At 41.0% G+C, this 15317-nt stretch overlaps 2 protein-coding genes across 2 annotated transcripts; one reads left to right on the forward strand and one right to left on the reverse strand.

Annotated features, from left to right (window-relative positions):
* The first annotated feature begins 7633 nt into the window (after nt 1–7633).
* LOC103998497 (uncharacterized) lies at nt 7634–11885 on the forward strand. The gene is given in 5 exon segments (NM_001377449.1): nt 7634–7827; nt 9436–9558; nt 10600–10913; nt 11544–11576; nt 11663–11885. Coding segments are annotated over 5 exon segments (600 nt in total). The 5' UTR covers nt 7634–7715; the 3' UTR covers nt 11681–11885.
* Nucleotides 11886–12425: 540 nt separating this feature from the next.
* LOC103998494 (uncharacterized) lies at nt 12426–14420 on the reverse strand. The gene is made up of 2 exons (XM_009419978.3): nt 14000–14420; nt 12426–13932 (listed from the first exon to the last, which is right to left on the reverse strand). The coding sequence occupies exons 1-2, from the start codon at nt 14204–14206 to the stop codon at nt 12481–12483; spliced, it is 1659 nt and encodes a 552-aa protein (XP_009418253.2). The 5' UTR covers nt 14207–14420; the 3' UTR covers nt 12426–12480.
* Between the last annotated feature and the right edge of the window lie 897 nt (nt 14421–15317).

Here is a 15317-nt window from a genome sequence, read left to right on the forward strand (position 1 = left end):
GTTTTTCAAGAGGGAAATTTCGCAGATCTTTTGCCTCTTGAATAGCGGTGACTTTAGGATCCCAACTCTTAGGAAGGGATCTTAGTATCTTATTAACAAGCTCAAAATCCGAAAAGCTCTTTCCGAGTCCTTTTAGACCGTTGACGACATCCGTGAAACGGGTAAACATGTCGCCAATGGTTTCACTCGGTTTCATCCGAAAAAGTTCGAAAGAATGTAACAGCAAATTGATTTTTGACTCTTTTACTCTACTTGTGCCCTCATGGGTCACTTCGAGCGTGTGCCAAATATCAAACGCAATTTCACAAGTTAAAACACGGTTAAACTCGTTTTTATCAAGTGCACAAAATAAGGCATTCATAGCCTTTGCATTAAGAGCGAAAGCCTTCTTCTCCAAATCATTCCAATCGATCATTGGAAGAGAAGACTTTGAAAAACCATTCTCGACAAGATTCCAAAGATCAATGTCCATAGAAATAAGAAAGATTCTCATTCGGGTCTTCCAATAGGTGTAGTCCGTCCCATTAAACATGGGTGGACGTGTAATGGAATGGCCCTCTTGGTTTCCGGCGTAAGCCATCTCTCTTGGGTTTTAATCCTTTTGAGAGTTAACCGGGCTCTGATACCAATTGTTAGGATCGAGAGCACTAAGAGGGGGGGGGGTGAATTAGTGCAGCGAATATTTTTCAGCGATTAAAAAACGAAAGCTGCGTTCGTTCGATAAAGACTATTTTGATGCAAAAGCCGATTCTAAGATTACTTATGATTAAGTGCAGTTTACGTTTAAACACAGTTAGCGTCTAAACGCAGTTTGCGTCTAAATGCAGATTGCGTCTAAACTCAGATTGCGTCTAAGCGCAGTTTGCGTCTTAGCGCAGATTGCGTCTAAGCGCAGATTGCGTCTAAACACAGTTTGCGTCTAGGAGCAGTTTAAGTAGAAGTATAAAGACAATGTGCTGCTGTTGTACAGCTCAAAAAGTAATCTGCAAAAAACAGATTTACGTCTAAACGCAGATTTACGTCTTAAACGCAGATTTTTGTCTGAACTTTGAAACTCGTTTGTATACTCGCAGAAGGCAGTATGCAGTTGAAATCAAGACGCAAACGTGAACTGAGATCTGATGATTGTGCGAGGAAAGCCGATTTACGTCTAAGTGCAGTTTTACGTCTAAATGTTAAAATTCGTTCGTAAAATTGTAGAGGACAGTTTGCAGTTAATAGGATCAAAATGTAAGTGTAAACTGCAAAGAAACTCGTTCGTAAAAGCACGGAAGACAGTTCTGCAGAATCAAACGTAAACGTAAACTGTAATGTACGAAAACACGAATTTACGTCTGAATGCAGATTCGGAAAAACAGCACTTAGAACTTGTTCGTGAAAGCGCAGAGAGCTGTAGTAATGAAGGAGGTTTGCAGTAATGATAAAGTGCTCAAAAATAAACGCAAACCAGAGATTTAGAGTGGTTCGGTCAGCCTTGACCTACTCCACTTTTGGCTTCCTCCACCGACGAGGTCGCCGACGTCAACTAGGGGCCTTCCTTCGATAGGCGAAGGCCAAACTGCCCTTTTACAGTTTCTCTCCTTTTGACAGGCTCAGGAGACAACCTTTACAGACCTTTCTCTCCTCACTTTACAACTGAAAACTTGAAGAACAGAAGGAGGAGACTTAAAGGCTTTACAACACTTTTGAGCTCTTAGAATCACAGAAAAGATCAAGATTTCGGTGTAGGTCTGTATCTTTTCAGTGCTGAATGGGTTGGGAATTTATAGGCCCCAACCCAATTCAAATTTGGAGCTCAAAACAATCAAATCCCGGAATTCTGGGATCAGGCGGTTGCACCTCTTGACTGGAGAGGTTGCACCGCCTGGCAGAGCTCGAAGACCGAGCTCAGGCGGTGCTACCTCTCTGCCAGGGAGGTTGCACCGCCCAGTCTTGCTCGAAGACTGAGCTCAGGCGGTGCCACCTCTCTGTTAGGGAGGTTGCACCGCCCAGTCTAGCTCGAAGACTGAGCTCAGGCGGTGCCACCTCCCGGCTGGGGAGGTTGCACCGCCCAATCTCGCTGGAAGGCCTAGCCCAGGCGGTGCCACCTCCTGGCCTGGGCGGTTGCACCTCCTGGTGCAATCAGGGTCCGAATGGTTCATTCCATTCGGCCCAATTTCAGTCTTTCAGGGGCCCAATTGCCCCAAGATTAAGCCAATGGGATCACCTCCCATTTTCCAACTTAATCAACGTGCTAACTACGATTAAATCTAAGACAACTTCTGCAGCTTTGCTTCGGTGCATCAATCGCTCCTTCCGGCGAGTTTCCGGCGAACTTCCGTCGATCATCCGATGAACCCTCGGTGATGCTCCTGCGGACTTCCGGCAAACTCCTGGACTTTGCGACGATCCACTTGGCAAGTTCCGACGAGCTTCGCTTGGCAAGCTTCTGGACTTCTCGGATATGTTCTCGCAGAACCTCCGACGACCGTCCGAACTTCCGTCGAACTCTCGAACTCCCAACGTGATCATGAACTTGACTCCGGCGCAACTCCTGCTGCTTGTCTATCTTTCATCGTAGTTAATCCTGCACACTTATCTCAACACATAGATTAGACAACAAATGACAATTGACTTCATCATCAAAATCCGAGATTCAACAACTTTTGCATTAGCCAAAACCCAAATAATTAGATGAAAGGTTAAAGAAAACAAACCTGAAGAGTTGCAGCCAATGTGAGTTTGAGAAAAGAAGAAGAAGAAGAAGAAGAAGAAGAAGAAGAAGAAGAAGAAGAAAAAAGCTTGAGGTTTTTCATCAATTTTCCCACATATGGGATTCAAATAATTTTAAGGCAAGTGTTCTAACCCCATCCCACAGTAACCTTAATCTATGTTTCCATTTTTATTTTGCAAAATTTGAAATATTTCAATTGAGAACCAGACCTTCTTTCGTTTTGATATAAAGCTATGAATCTGTAATTTTTCGGTAATCTGACCTCTATGCAATGTTTCGGTCATAACATTTTGTAACAAACTCTGATTTAGACAAGACCTATTCCATTTGAAAGTAGACAAAAAAAATATTTATTTTTATACTAAGATCGAATGATTTGGATTTTAAATGCCTACTAAGACTTCTGTTTAAATTAACCCTACAGATTCTGCAAAATAGGGACTGAAATTTCTGACCTCTTGTTGCTTAACTACTTATAACTTTCTACTGTGAACTCAGATTCATACAAAGTATGATTTATTCGAAGCTAGACTCAAAATTCTTTCTGTATATTCCTGATTTGAAATTTTTGGAGTACAATTTCTAACTGAAACATCTGCTTTCATCGACTCTATGGATTCAGTAAAACAGAGCTAATATTTTCAGACCTTTCGCTACGAAATTATCTGTAACTCCCTGTTGTAAATTTCAATTCTTGTTAAACTTAATTTTCCTAAAACTAGATTGACAAAGCTTTCTAATGACACCTATTTTGTATAAATTGGAGCATAATTGGTTATCCAAATAGTTCATACAATGTTTTTATCAAATTCTGCCAGAATCGAGCTTTGGTCAATTTCGGCTTTCCTTGTTTATTCTCTTTGGAAATCGATTTCGGCAAAAAACTCTTACTTCAGTTAAGCTTTACATTATTACCTTAAATTCCTGTATACTTTTGTCCTCTATTTATTTGTACATCTGCAGCTATCATCTAAAGATCATGTTTGCATCGTAATGATTTCGGCACATGCATCCCATTGTTCCGCATTTGCTTTCGATATGTGCCTCCTCCAGTTTCATTTCTTTAGACATTGAATTTATCTAACTTTCTTATTTCAATTGAGCTATATATGATTTCTTGAAAATCCTTGTATGCTCTTGCTTTTGTTTTCTTTCAAATCTGAATATATTTATGAAAGATTATGTTTGTATCGTATTGACTCGAAAGGCATATGTACATTTCGTTGTTCCGCATGTGCTTCCGATATGTCCCAATTCATTATTTACAATACCCTTTTGTACTCTGGTGTTTGTGGGATTATTTGGACCTTTGCCAGAAATGGTAAAGGGTATGTGTTTAGAGCCCGCGATGCTCTAGATTATGTTTGGTGGTCATTCAGAAATGGATGGACCATATTATGTTTGGAATCCCACTTCACCTTCTATCTGTTTGATATGAAATTCAGAGCCGACCTAGCACTTGGTAGGGTGAGAGGGCTCGAGTAGGAAAGGGCTACCCGTGGATGCAGTCGAGAACTCATCACGGCGTGGAGCCACCACTGAGTTAAACCTCACATGCACTATGCTAGAGTACGACGTCTGAGCTTCTATTTCGTATTTGTTCTTTGATATGTTCTGAAATGCTTCTTATGCTTCCAAAATATTTTCATATGCCATTGATACGTTCTGAAGCATTTCATTCACCATTGATATGTTCCGAACTATTTCATATGCCATTGATATCCAAAATGCTCCTTATGTCTTTGTTATGCCTTGAAATTACCATATGTCATCGATATGCTCCTTATGCCAATGATATGCTCCAATTATCTTTCCTCGATTGTATGAACAAAACGTGCTTCGAACGAAATGACATCGTAATTCTGCATTCATGATATCCAAAATGCTCCTTACGTCTTTGTTATGCCTTGAAATTACCAAATGTTATCAATATGCTCCTTATGCCAATGATATGCTCCAATTATCTTTCCTCGATTGTATGAACAAAACATGCTTCGAACGAAATGACATCGTAATTCTGCATTCATGATATCCAAAATACCCCTTACATCTTTGTTATGCCTTGAAATTACCATATGTCATCGATATGGTCCTTATGCCAATGATATGCTCTAATTATCTTTCCTCGATTGTATGAATAAAACGTGCTTCGAACGAAATGACATCGTAATTCTGCATTCATGATATCCAAAATGCTCCTTACGTCTTTGTTATGCCTTGAAATTACCATATGTCATCGATATGCTCCTTATGCCAATGATATGCTCCAATTACCTTTTCTCGATTGTATGAACAAAACATGCTTCGAACGATATGACATCGTAATTCTGCAATCATGATATCCAAAATGCTCCTTACGTCTTTGTTATGCCTTGAAATTATCATATGTCATCGATATGCTCCTTATGCCAATGATATGCTCCAATTATCTTTCCTCGATTGTATGAACAAAACGTGCTTCGAACGAAATGACATCGTAATTCTACATTCATGATATCCAAAATGCTCTTTACGTCTTTGTTATGCCTTGAAATTACCATATGTCATCGATATGCTCCTTATGCCAATGATATGGTCCAATTATCTTTCCTCGATTGTATGAACAAAACGTGCTTCGAACGAAATGATATCGTAATTCTACATTCATGATATCCAAAATGCTCCTTACGTCTTTGTTATGCCTTGAAATTACCATATGTCATCGATATGCTCCTTATGCCAATGATATGCTCCAATTACCTTTTCTTGATTGTTTGAACAAAACGTGCTTCGAACGATATGACATTATAATTCTACATTCAAACAAAACATGCTACTGTTTAATCTTGTATCTCTGCTTTGTATTTTGATACCTTATTTGTTTAAAACATATCCTCTTTGCTATGTATATGTTAGTCACTTGCTTAGCTTTATATGCTCACCCCGTTGATATATAAATTTTTCAGGATAACTTATCGCTCGCAAAAATATGTAGTTTGGGTTGAGACAGTGGGAAGCTAGAAGATTTTGGGGCAAATCTTTCGTACTTGATATGTTGATGTTGTATAAGTTCCTTTTGTGTGTATCAATGACAAATCTAGATTGATGTATCCTATAAATATTTGAAAAGTACCTCTCATGTTATGATTTTGGGAATGTTAAGTTAAAATTATGTAATGAATGATATAAACATGTGGTACATGTTGGTTTTGTAATTGTATAGATTCTCACAACTATGGATTTATGATGTGGTTATGGTTTAGTTAAGTTGCCTTTGGATTTTAAGAATCATCTAATGACATGATGTATGATGATAAACTGCACAAGTTTTGTGAATTGTGGATTGTAGAGGTGAATGACTTGAATGTTTTTCTTAGTGACCTCAAATGTGTGATTGGATCCTGGATTGTTTGTTGAATTATAATATTATCAATTTTGAGTCAGGTTCACACCTTCTGAATGAGAATTAAATTCGGGAGGGGCGTGACAGGACGTCCCGACATCTCCACATCTTTCTTGAACCCAAGGAAGGCTTATATGTGATGACAATTTTTTCTCGATGCCTTAGTGCCAAGGCTCTCTCGACCTCGAGCTCCTCTTGCAAGGACTCAATCTAGCCGTTCAACACTGCCCCATGATATGCTTATTCAACTTCATGACATAACTGAGGAGCTCGATGTTGTAGATCCCCATGGAGTTGAGCTCCCCAACTTGACAAAGTAGCTCATCCTTCATCTAATGATTATGGCCCCAAATAGTCTTCAACTACTCACCCTGGCTAGAGATATGCTATCAGGCTTCGTTTAGCTTTGCCTTCAGCTCAGCCACCCGAGCCTCAAGCTTGATGGTGAGGACCAAGTCGCCCTTCTCCTTCTTTAGCTCCTCCACTTCATCACGAACGTTGTCGATCTCTACAACCCACTAGGAGATGACACTCCTAGCATCACATACACGATTGATCAGACCATGACATAATTGTGATGCTGCAAAAAAGATAGAACTCGAGGGATAGCCAAGGAGTGATCACAATGAGTAAAACCTGACCCACAAGTTAGAGGTACTTATCACCACTTCATTCATGAAGGTCGTATTGATTATAGCCTTCCAGGCCATGAGAACACATAGTTATTAAGGAGCATGGTGAGCTTTGATAATACTGACTTGAAATCTTATTATTGTCCTAAATGCACAGGTCGATTTGTAGATTTGTAGGTTAGCTTAAGTATGAAAGGGATCGATCAAAACTCTCTAATCTTATCTTGGTATATATTATTACTAATTTTTTCTCAGATAATACGAATCATCGTGTTGACATAATACATTATATATAAAAATACTTTTGACCATTAATACTACTGTTCATACAAACATAAATATAATACAAAATAAAAGAGTCAAAAAAAGGTTTAAGATAATGTAAAAGGGGTCAAATTAAGTATTAAATGCTCTAAAAATGGTAAAAAAATAATTAAAATAATAATTCCTTTTGACATATTTGTACTCACGAAAATAAGAGAAAAAGAGTAATAATCATATAATAATAATCTTTCACGATTAATCTGGTACCTATAAAAACTTTACAATAATGAGTATAAAAAAAAGTGTCATGATCAAATTATAGCGAGTGTTTTCTACTATCTCGAACATCACAGTAGGGCATAGTAATGACACCGGTTATATCATAGATATATCTCGGATTCTTCAAATCAAACATGATTCATTGAATATTCATCATAGCCGTATATGATTAAAATCATGGCTTCTAAAATCATGCGTCATTTTAATAAGAAAAATCTTAAAATTAAGAATTAGAAAAATCAGATTATGATGGTTCAATGTGGGCCTGAATGTATTAGACCGAACTCGATCGGGTTAAATTGTGATGGGTTATGCCGATCTTGCCCCTCGTGGAACCCTAGCGGAGGGACGTTCAAATAGCTGGTCCGCGTCGGCCGCCTATCTCCCGGACTCGGTTCGTGTTCCCACAGCGGGAGAGGAGAGGAGAGGAGAGGAGAGGCGAGAGATGGTGTCGCTGAAGCTCCAGAAGCGGCTCGCCGCGAGCGTCCTCAAGTGTGGGAGGGGAAAGGTGTGGCTCGACCCCAATGAGGTCAACGAGATCTCCATGGCCAACTCCCGTAAGGCGTCCTCCTCCACTTCCGATTTGTGACCGTTATCGTGCTCTCTTAATTCTCGGCTATCGACCGTGTTCTTGCTTCTTTTTGCCTCGATCTGAGACCAGCCGCGCGTTTCCGAGTTCTTGCTCGAATGATCCTGTCGAGATGACAATGATACTCCCGTGTTATTCTAAGCGTTGCTTTTGTTCGTGGCGAATTTTATTTGGTTCTGTGAACGTTCGCCCGTTAATAGGTTCTCTGTTCTGGGTCGTCCTTTTCGTCTTTTGTGCTTGAACATAGAGGATCTACGTTGTTCGAGGACCTGTGTTTTGGAACTATTTTGTGTTGTTATTGCTCCGGCAATCCTTTGCTTTTTGGTCTTAGCGTTGCATGTTCACTAGCTTGTTGTTTTTCTACGATCGCAGTCGAAAATGGTTTCTGTCTATTGTCTTTCATGCTGTGTGTGCCACTTGTGTTGTGAGTATCATTATTAGTTTACCTATTTCGCGTAGCTTATTCTCCTGATGCTGCTTCCAATTCGTCATCGTGTGAGCTTTGAGACATCTTCATACATACCGTCTTTGTTGACGGTTTAGTACTGTTGTAAAGTTGTTTCAATATCTAAGTTAGGTGATAGGAAATTATTATAACCACTGTATAATGGATTTATCTGATACCGAATATTGAGTATTGATTGGAGTAGTGTGGCAACAAACGTCATTTCTTGGTGGTCTACTAAAATCTGTACCACTGATATTCCATAAGGTAGGGGGATGGTGATGGAACAATAGTCTCCTTGGTGAAATGCGCACAACATAACTAAACATTTGAAGAAGACCAAATCAAACTAATTTAATCAACAGAATAAAAAGCTAAATCCATTAGTTGTTCAACCTGTTTAATAAAGTGGTCTGATCAAGTTTGGCATCGAAGTTGGCATGTCTATCATGCTTTTGACATGATTTGATTGCTTTTAACCTGATCGACCTGAGAATGAATATGAACATCACTCACTTCAATAACATTATTTTCTGTAAAAATAAATTTTATTATCTATTATTGATGATTTTTTAAAATAAATTTCTCTTCAAATTATCTGTATGATATTGCCACCAGAATGCTTCTTTGAAGGCTGTTTCATTTTTCAATTTTGTGGTATGCCGTTTTATTCAGCTAAAATTGGTAACACTAGTCGACCTTGGCGTTGACAGGACTCAATCTGAATCCTAGTCTACTTGAACCCAGAATTCTGCAAGTTTTGGTTTCATGAGGAGAATATGATTGTCAAGAAAGGGATTGGGATGTGACAAGAAAACTGTGGCCGGAGAAACAACCGATCGGGGTATGGCGTTAGTGGTTGTAGATGGTAGGCAATATATGTACCATGAGATATGAACTTGGAGAAGCAACCCCTTTAACTGTTTTCATTTCTCCCTGTCCAAACATCATTGGTCATGGAAAGGAGGATTGAACTTTCGGTCTTACAAGATGAATTTATTAAAGCTTTAATTTATCTTGATGATTAGCTAATTGCATATAATAAATATTTTCCTTCTGCATAAGAACTTTCTTGATATTTGCAACTGCCATCTATTGTCACTGATGAAATGTGATGGTTTTGCAATGCAGGCCAAAATGTTAGAAAGCTTGTGAAGGATGGTTTTATCATCAGGAAGCCAACCAAGATTCACTCACGGTCTCGTGCAAGGAGGGCACTGGAAGCAAAGAGAAAAGGGCGACATTCTGGATATGGTATTAATTTTCATTCTAGTCCATCCAGTGATTGCAAAAGGCGCTCGGGCGCTCGCCTAGGCGCTCGGGCGAGGCGAGGCGAGGCCCGAGCGCCTCGCTAATGTCCCAGGCGGCGCGCTTCAATCAGGCGCCGCCTGGGCGCTCGCCCGAGCCCAGGCGCTGGGCGCTTCGGGCGAGCGCCTGGGTAAACTGAACCAGAATTTTAGGTCTGGTTCAGTCCTGGTTCGGTTGTTAGTTGGTTCAATCGAACCAACTAAACTAATATAACCCCAACCCTAACCCTAACCCAACACTAACCTGTTGCCGCTGCCGATCCCGATCTCGTCGCTCGTTGCTGCTGCTCGCCGCTGTCGCTGCTCGCGCCTCCCGCGAGCCTTCCCGCTGCTCGCGCCTCCCGCGAGCCCTCTCGCTGCTCGCGCCTCCTGCGAGCCCTCCTGCTGCTCGCGCCTCCCGCGAGCCATCTCGCTGCTCGCGTCTCCTGCGAGCCCTCCCGCGAGCCTTCCCGCTGCTCGCGCCTCCCTCGAGCCCTCCCGCTGCTCACGCCTCCCGCGAGCCCTCCCGCTGCTCGCGCCTCCCGCGAGCCCTCTCGCCTCCTTCGAGCCCTCCCGCGAGCCTTCCCGCTGCTCGCGCCTCCCTCGAGGCCTGCCGCTGCCGCTGCTCGCCGCTGCCGCTGCCGCTGCTCGCCGCTGCCGCTGCTCGCCGCTGCCGCTGCTCGCCGCTGCCGCTGCTCGCCGCTGCCGCTGCTCGCCGCTGCTTCCTCGTTTCTCCGTCCGCAGGTTTATACTGTTAATGTGATTATATTTATTAATTATATTATATATTTTTATATTTTTATTTAAAATTTTAAATAATTATATTTATTAATTATATTTTATATTTTTATATTTTAGCGCCTCGCTTCGCTCGGGCGAGCGCCTGGGCGAGCGCCTAGCGCCTCGGGCGTTTTTGGACCTTGGCGCCTTTTGGCGCCTAGCGCTTTTTAAATCACTGAGTCCATCATTATTTAGCTTTTCTTTTTTAAATGAATGTTCTTTGTTACAGGAAAGCGCAGGGGCACGAGAGAAGCTAGACTTCCAACTAAGGTACTTTGGATGCGAAGGATGCGAGTTCTTAGACGGTTGCTGCGGAAGTATCGTGAATCAAAGAAGATTGACAAGCACATGTACCATGACATGTACATGAAAGTCAAAGGTAATGTTTTTAAGAACAAGAGGGTGCTGATGGAAAGTATTCATAAATCCAAAGCTGAAAAGGCAAGAGAGAAGACCTTATCTGACCAGTTTGAAGCTAAACGAGCCAAGAGCAAGGCTAGCAGAGAAAGGAAGATTGCTAGGAGAGAGGAACGCCTGGCTCAGGTCCGATAAAGGTTTTCTTGTGTTTACCTTATTATATGACATGCAGCTTACATCGGTTCTTTTGCTAATCATGCTGCCATTTCAACTGCTTTGGTTTATTAATTCTGATTCTTAATGGGCAAGGATTTGGAAGATTATTCTATCCATTTTGCACTACTATCATTCTTGTCTCCTGTGATTAACCAACATCAACTTCCAGGCCATAAAAGCATTTTTCTTGATGTTCAAATTAGAATGACTACTGTAGCTAGATAGGGAGGAAACAGTTAGTCTTCACCCCTAATATTATTCTTTTCATACTGAACTGTAGCCACAGATTAATGTTAAGCCTTCTTTTCAAAGTTGTAGGCCAAAACACTTATCCAATGATTATGTAATGGAAAATAGGGTATGTTGCTATTTTATTTGTTTGATTGCCAATTATATATTCTGCAAATGATTCTATTGAAAGTGTTGTCAGTTTTAGCGTGGGTGACTCAGTATTCTGTTCATCATTGTTGCTTCGAATTGTTTGTTAGCAGGCACTTGTAGTCAATGCTGCTTTTGTTTTTAGTTTGTTGACAATAAATGCATGTACACTTCGACCTGTTCTCATTGTCTCTGTGTTGTGTTGGTGCTGTATGCAAACAGGGGACTGGAGACCGCGTACCTGCTGCACAACCTGTGTAGGGGGTTCTTTTTCCTTTGCACTAATATGAAAGCTGTTTAGGATTTGTACACAAACTAATTGTGGTATCTTTCTGGTGCAGGGCTCCCAAGAAAGCTAAGTAGTTAGGGATAATGATGATGCCAAGACATTAGTTGCAGAATATGTAGAAGTGGTTAATGGATTGTAACTTTTGTTCTGTTCTGTTTTCCAAACCATGAGTTCTTGCAAAAAGTGAGAGAAACCTTTATTCCACGTCTGTCTCTCGGGTTTCTCTTCATGTTTGTTTTATGGAGTTGGAATATGTTTGTATGCTAGTTTCAGTTTTGAGTAGTGGTATTACCTGCTTTTGATGATAAAAAATGTTTTGGTCAATTAATACTGTGGTAGAATATTGATTCTTTAGTTCATTGGTCATTTACATTTAATTTGTTATGATTATGCATCATTCTTCACTGTGCACCTAATAGTCTCGCCCCCTGCAATACCTCATTTTGTGCCTACAAATATGTGAGTGATGACTACATCCTAGTTGTTTCTGCCTTAGATTCTCAAGCACCAGAACTAATAATAGCAATAACCAATTTGCATTAGTAGGGCCCAAGGGTTTTCCTGCAACTAACACAGAGAGTACTTTTATCATCTCATAGTAAATGTTAACAAAAATTTGGTGAGTTTTCTTAGACGATATCATGTGTTAATTCCATTGGTTTAACGCCACCAGGTTTGTCCTTGCAGTGGGTTGGGTTTGTGGCTGGCGACAAACATAATTAAATAGCATCGAGATGAATTAAACTACCAGGACTACCAGGATAGTTCTGCACTGGATATGTTATATTCTCCTTAAATCAGGGCCACGGAAGCCATTAAATTGAAACTGGAGCGACATCTTTCATTCGTTTGCAGAACCGAAAGTACAATTTAAAGTTCCTGCCTATTCTCCCTGGCAGGGGAAAGGATCTGATAGAGCCGATAAGAAAGTTTTATGAAATGGTCGATGAAAGAAAGAAACCCCAGGAATAATGCCATCACCACCAGCAGCAGAAACAATCTTGTAGGACTATTCATGGAGAACCAATCCATTATCGGCAACTTCTCCTTGTCTGTGGTCAGCTCTGTTGCCATCACGTTATCCACCGTTACCTGTTTCACCAGAATGATTTCCTTTTGCTGCTCTTCTTCTGCTTCTTCCACGTGTATCATGTTCTTGGTTTCTGCCGAGGTTTCCGACTGGTCACCTGTATCTGCCACCACCTCCACTGCCTGTAGAATTTTCACTTGCTCGATTACCTCTGTTGGCCAGATTGCATCTGCGTTTGATTCCGTGGAAGAAACCCCGGTGCTATCTGAACCCTCCTCTCTCATTTCGGCTTCTTCCGCGGATGATCCTGCAATATCTTGTGATCCAGTTGATGACACTTCTTCCATTTCATTTATGTCCTTCATGGTAGAAAGCTCTGATCCTTTGTAGATCTGTTGAAGCATTGATTCACCTCTAACATCATCACTGTAGCACTCATTCATTCCAGGTTGAGTTTGATGGAGTCCTGATTCGTTTTCTTCTTTTGCTTCATTGTCATAAGCAAGTTCAGTTTGGTGATCGTTCATGCCAGATTCTGATTCTGATTCACTTGACATGGCTTTTTTATCTTCTATTTCTTCATGGACTACTAATACAATCTTTGGTTCATCCATAGCCTGCTCAGTTTGCTGTTGGCTCATTTCCAATTGAGGCTTTGTCTCTTCAATGATTGCAGTTGATGATGCTTCCTCTTCTTCTTCCTGCTCATCTATTTCCTTCACAGCAGAAAACTCTGTCGTCTCGATTCGAGACTCGGTCAGCAAAGCTTCTACTTCCCCTCTTATCTTTTCTGCAAGAACAGAATCTGGTTCGTCTTCTCCAATAACTTGATCGAATTGTGAGTCAGTTGATGCTTCATCTAATTCTGTCATGTTGAGTTGAGCTCCTTCCTTTAACGGAGCTTCATCTTCTTTTTCTTCATCGTCATGAGCAAACTCAACTTGGTGATAGTTCATGCCGTATTTAGATTCCATCGATGAAACTCCATCATCATCTTCTTCTTCGTGGGCGAAGGTGATCTCAGATTCATGTAAAGGTTGCTCGGTTGGCTGCTGGCTCACATCCAACCGAGGCTCTGTCGATGAGATCTCTTCTCCAACAACGTCAGGTTTCTCCAAGATCAGCTCGCTTCCTTCTCCTGTTCCATTAACAAGAACAAACTCGGATTCTTCCAAGGTTTGCTCTATTGAACCACACCCATCATTATGAGTGTCATCTTCCAAGATGGTGTCCTCTGTTCCCCCAACATCTGGATTCTTGGAGGTGAGAGGCTTGGAAGCAGAATCGTTCTCCTAAATGAATCCAGAGAAGAACAAATTTGATCAAGAACTCATGAACACAACGTGAACAAACAATTACCTCATCATCAGCTGGTTTTGCGGTGGTCGAAGACCGCCTTCTCTGAGCTCTACGGGCCACGAAGGCGGTGCCGGCGCCGACAGCGGCCGCGATGAGTACGCTGCCCAAGATCAGGATCCCTCCCCCACCCGTCACCTCTATCTTCACCCATGGCTTCTTCCTCCTCCTCTTCTCCTCCTTCCCTGCTCCGACTCCTGCTGCTTCCATTACCCCTCACACGACCTCGCTTCTCATCGCTTCTCCTTGACCTTCGTCTCCATCTCGACATCGACCTTTACGGCCGGCCATTTACGGGGAGTGAATTGCTGCAATTTGTTGACGACTGGTAGAAGAGACAAAGGTGGGGAAAGGGTAGCGGAGAAGGGTCGGTATCGGATGAGCCGTTTGCGGGGGGCGCGGAGACTAACGTGGCGACTACTTCTGCCTCGGATTGAGCGGTCGGGCCGAGTCGTGGATGTGTTTGTTGAGCGTGCGGGGAGGTAACTTCGTGACGACACGACAGCCACCCGCTGCCCGCCCGAGCCGAGCGCTTCGGTCTCTGCCACGTGCAGCACAAGGTGCGGTCAATGAAGACGCTTGGAAAATTAACGGCGTTTCGAGGCTCTTCCACACGACTTCCATTTTTGTCTTACAATTCATTTGAAATATGAAGTTCTGTTTCCGCAAAGGATAAATGTGATTTTATGATGATTTTATGATGATTTTATAAAATATTTATTAAATAATATTTTTATGAGAATAATAATAATAGAATAATTATTATGATACTTTATTATCATATGATTAGTATGTTCACATCATATGATCAATATCTCGATATCAATATCATTTCTCTGATCCTTTAATGTTATAATCATATCTATAGTTGTTATAAATTCTTCGAATTTAACATAATATTATTTATGATAAAAAAAGATATATAATCATCTTTGACATTAAAGTCCGTTTTCAAGTATAATGATTATAAAATTTTTTCATAAAAGATTATTCAGATGCGTCTCTCCCACTCTCTAAAATTCTCTACCTTTCATACATTTGACGTAAATCAATACCTTACGATCATGACTAACGATTTTGTCAAAGATACTTGATATAACTTTTATAAAATTATATAATTTTTTGATATCAATATGAGATAGAGCATAGAATAAAACCTTGATTGGGACTCAACTATCTCCGAATTGACATCCGGGTCGGACACATGGTATTGCATGGAATGATAATATATACATTCTAGACGGATTTGTACGGTATTGTTTATATTTCACAGTATAAATATGCAATTAGCATCTCTGTATCATCAAATTTTCGTGGCACA

This window comes from Musa acuminata, chromosome BXJ2-4, assembly GCF_036884655.1.
Source record: "Musa acuminata AAA Group cultivar baxijiao chromosome BXJ2-4, Cavendish_Baxijiao_AAA, whole genome shotgun sequence".
Lineage (NCBI taxonomy): Eukaryota > Viridiplantae > Streptophyta > Magnoliopsida > Zingiberales > Musaceae > Musa > Musa acuminata.

Bases quoted from the DNA above. Each gene is read 5' to 3' on its own strand.
- LOC103998494 (XM_009419978.3), bottom strand. From the start codon at position 14,206: ATGGAAGCAGCAGGAGTCGGAGCAGGGAAGGAGGAGAAGAGGAGGAGG. The intron at 13,933-13,999 runs GTAATTGTTTGT...GGATTCATTTAG, and splicing joins CAAAACCAGCTGATGATGAG to GAGAACGATTCTGCTTCCAA.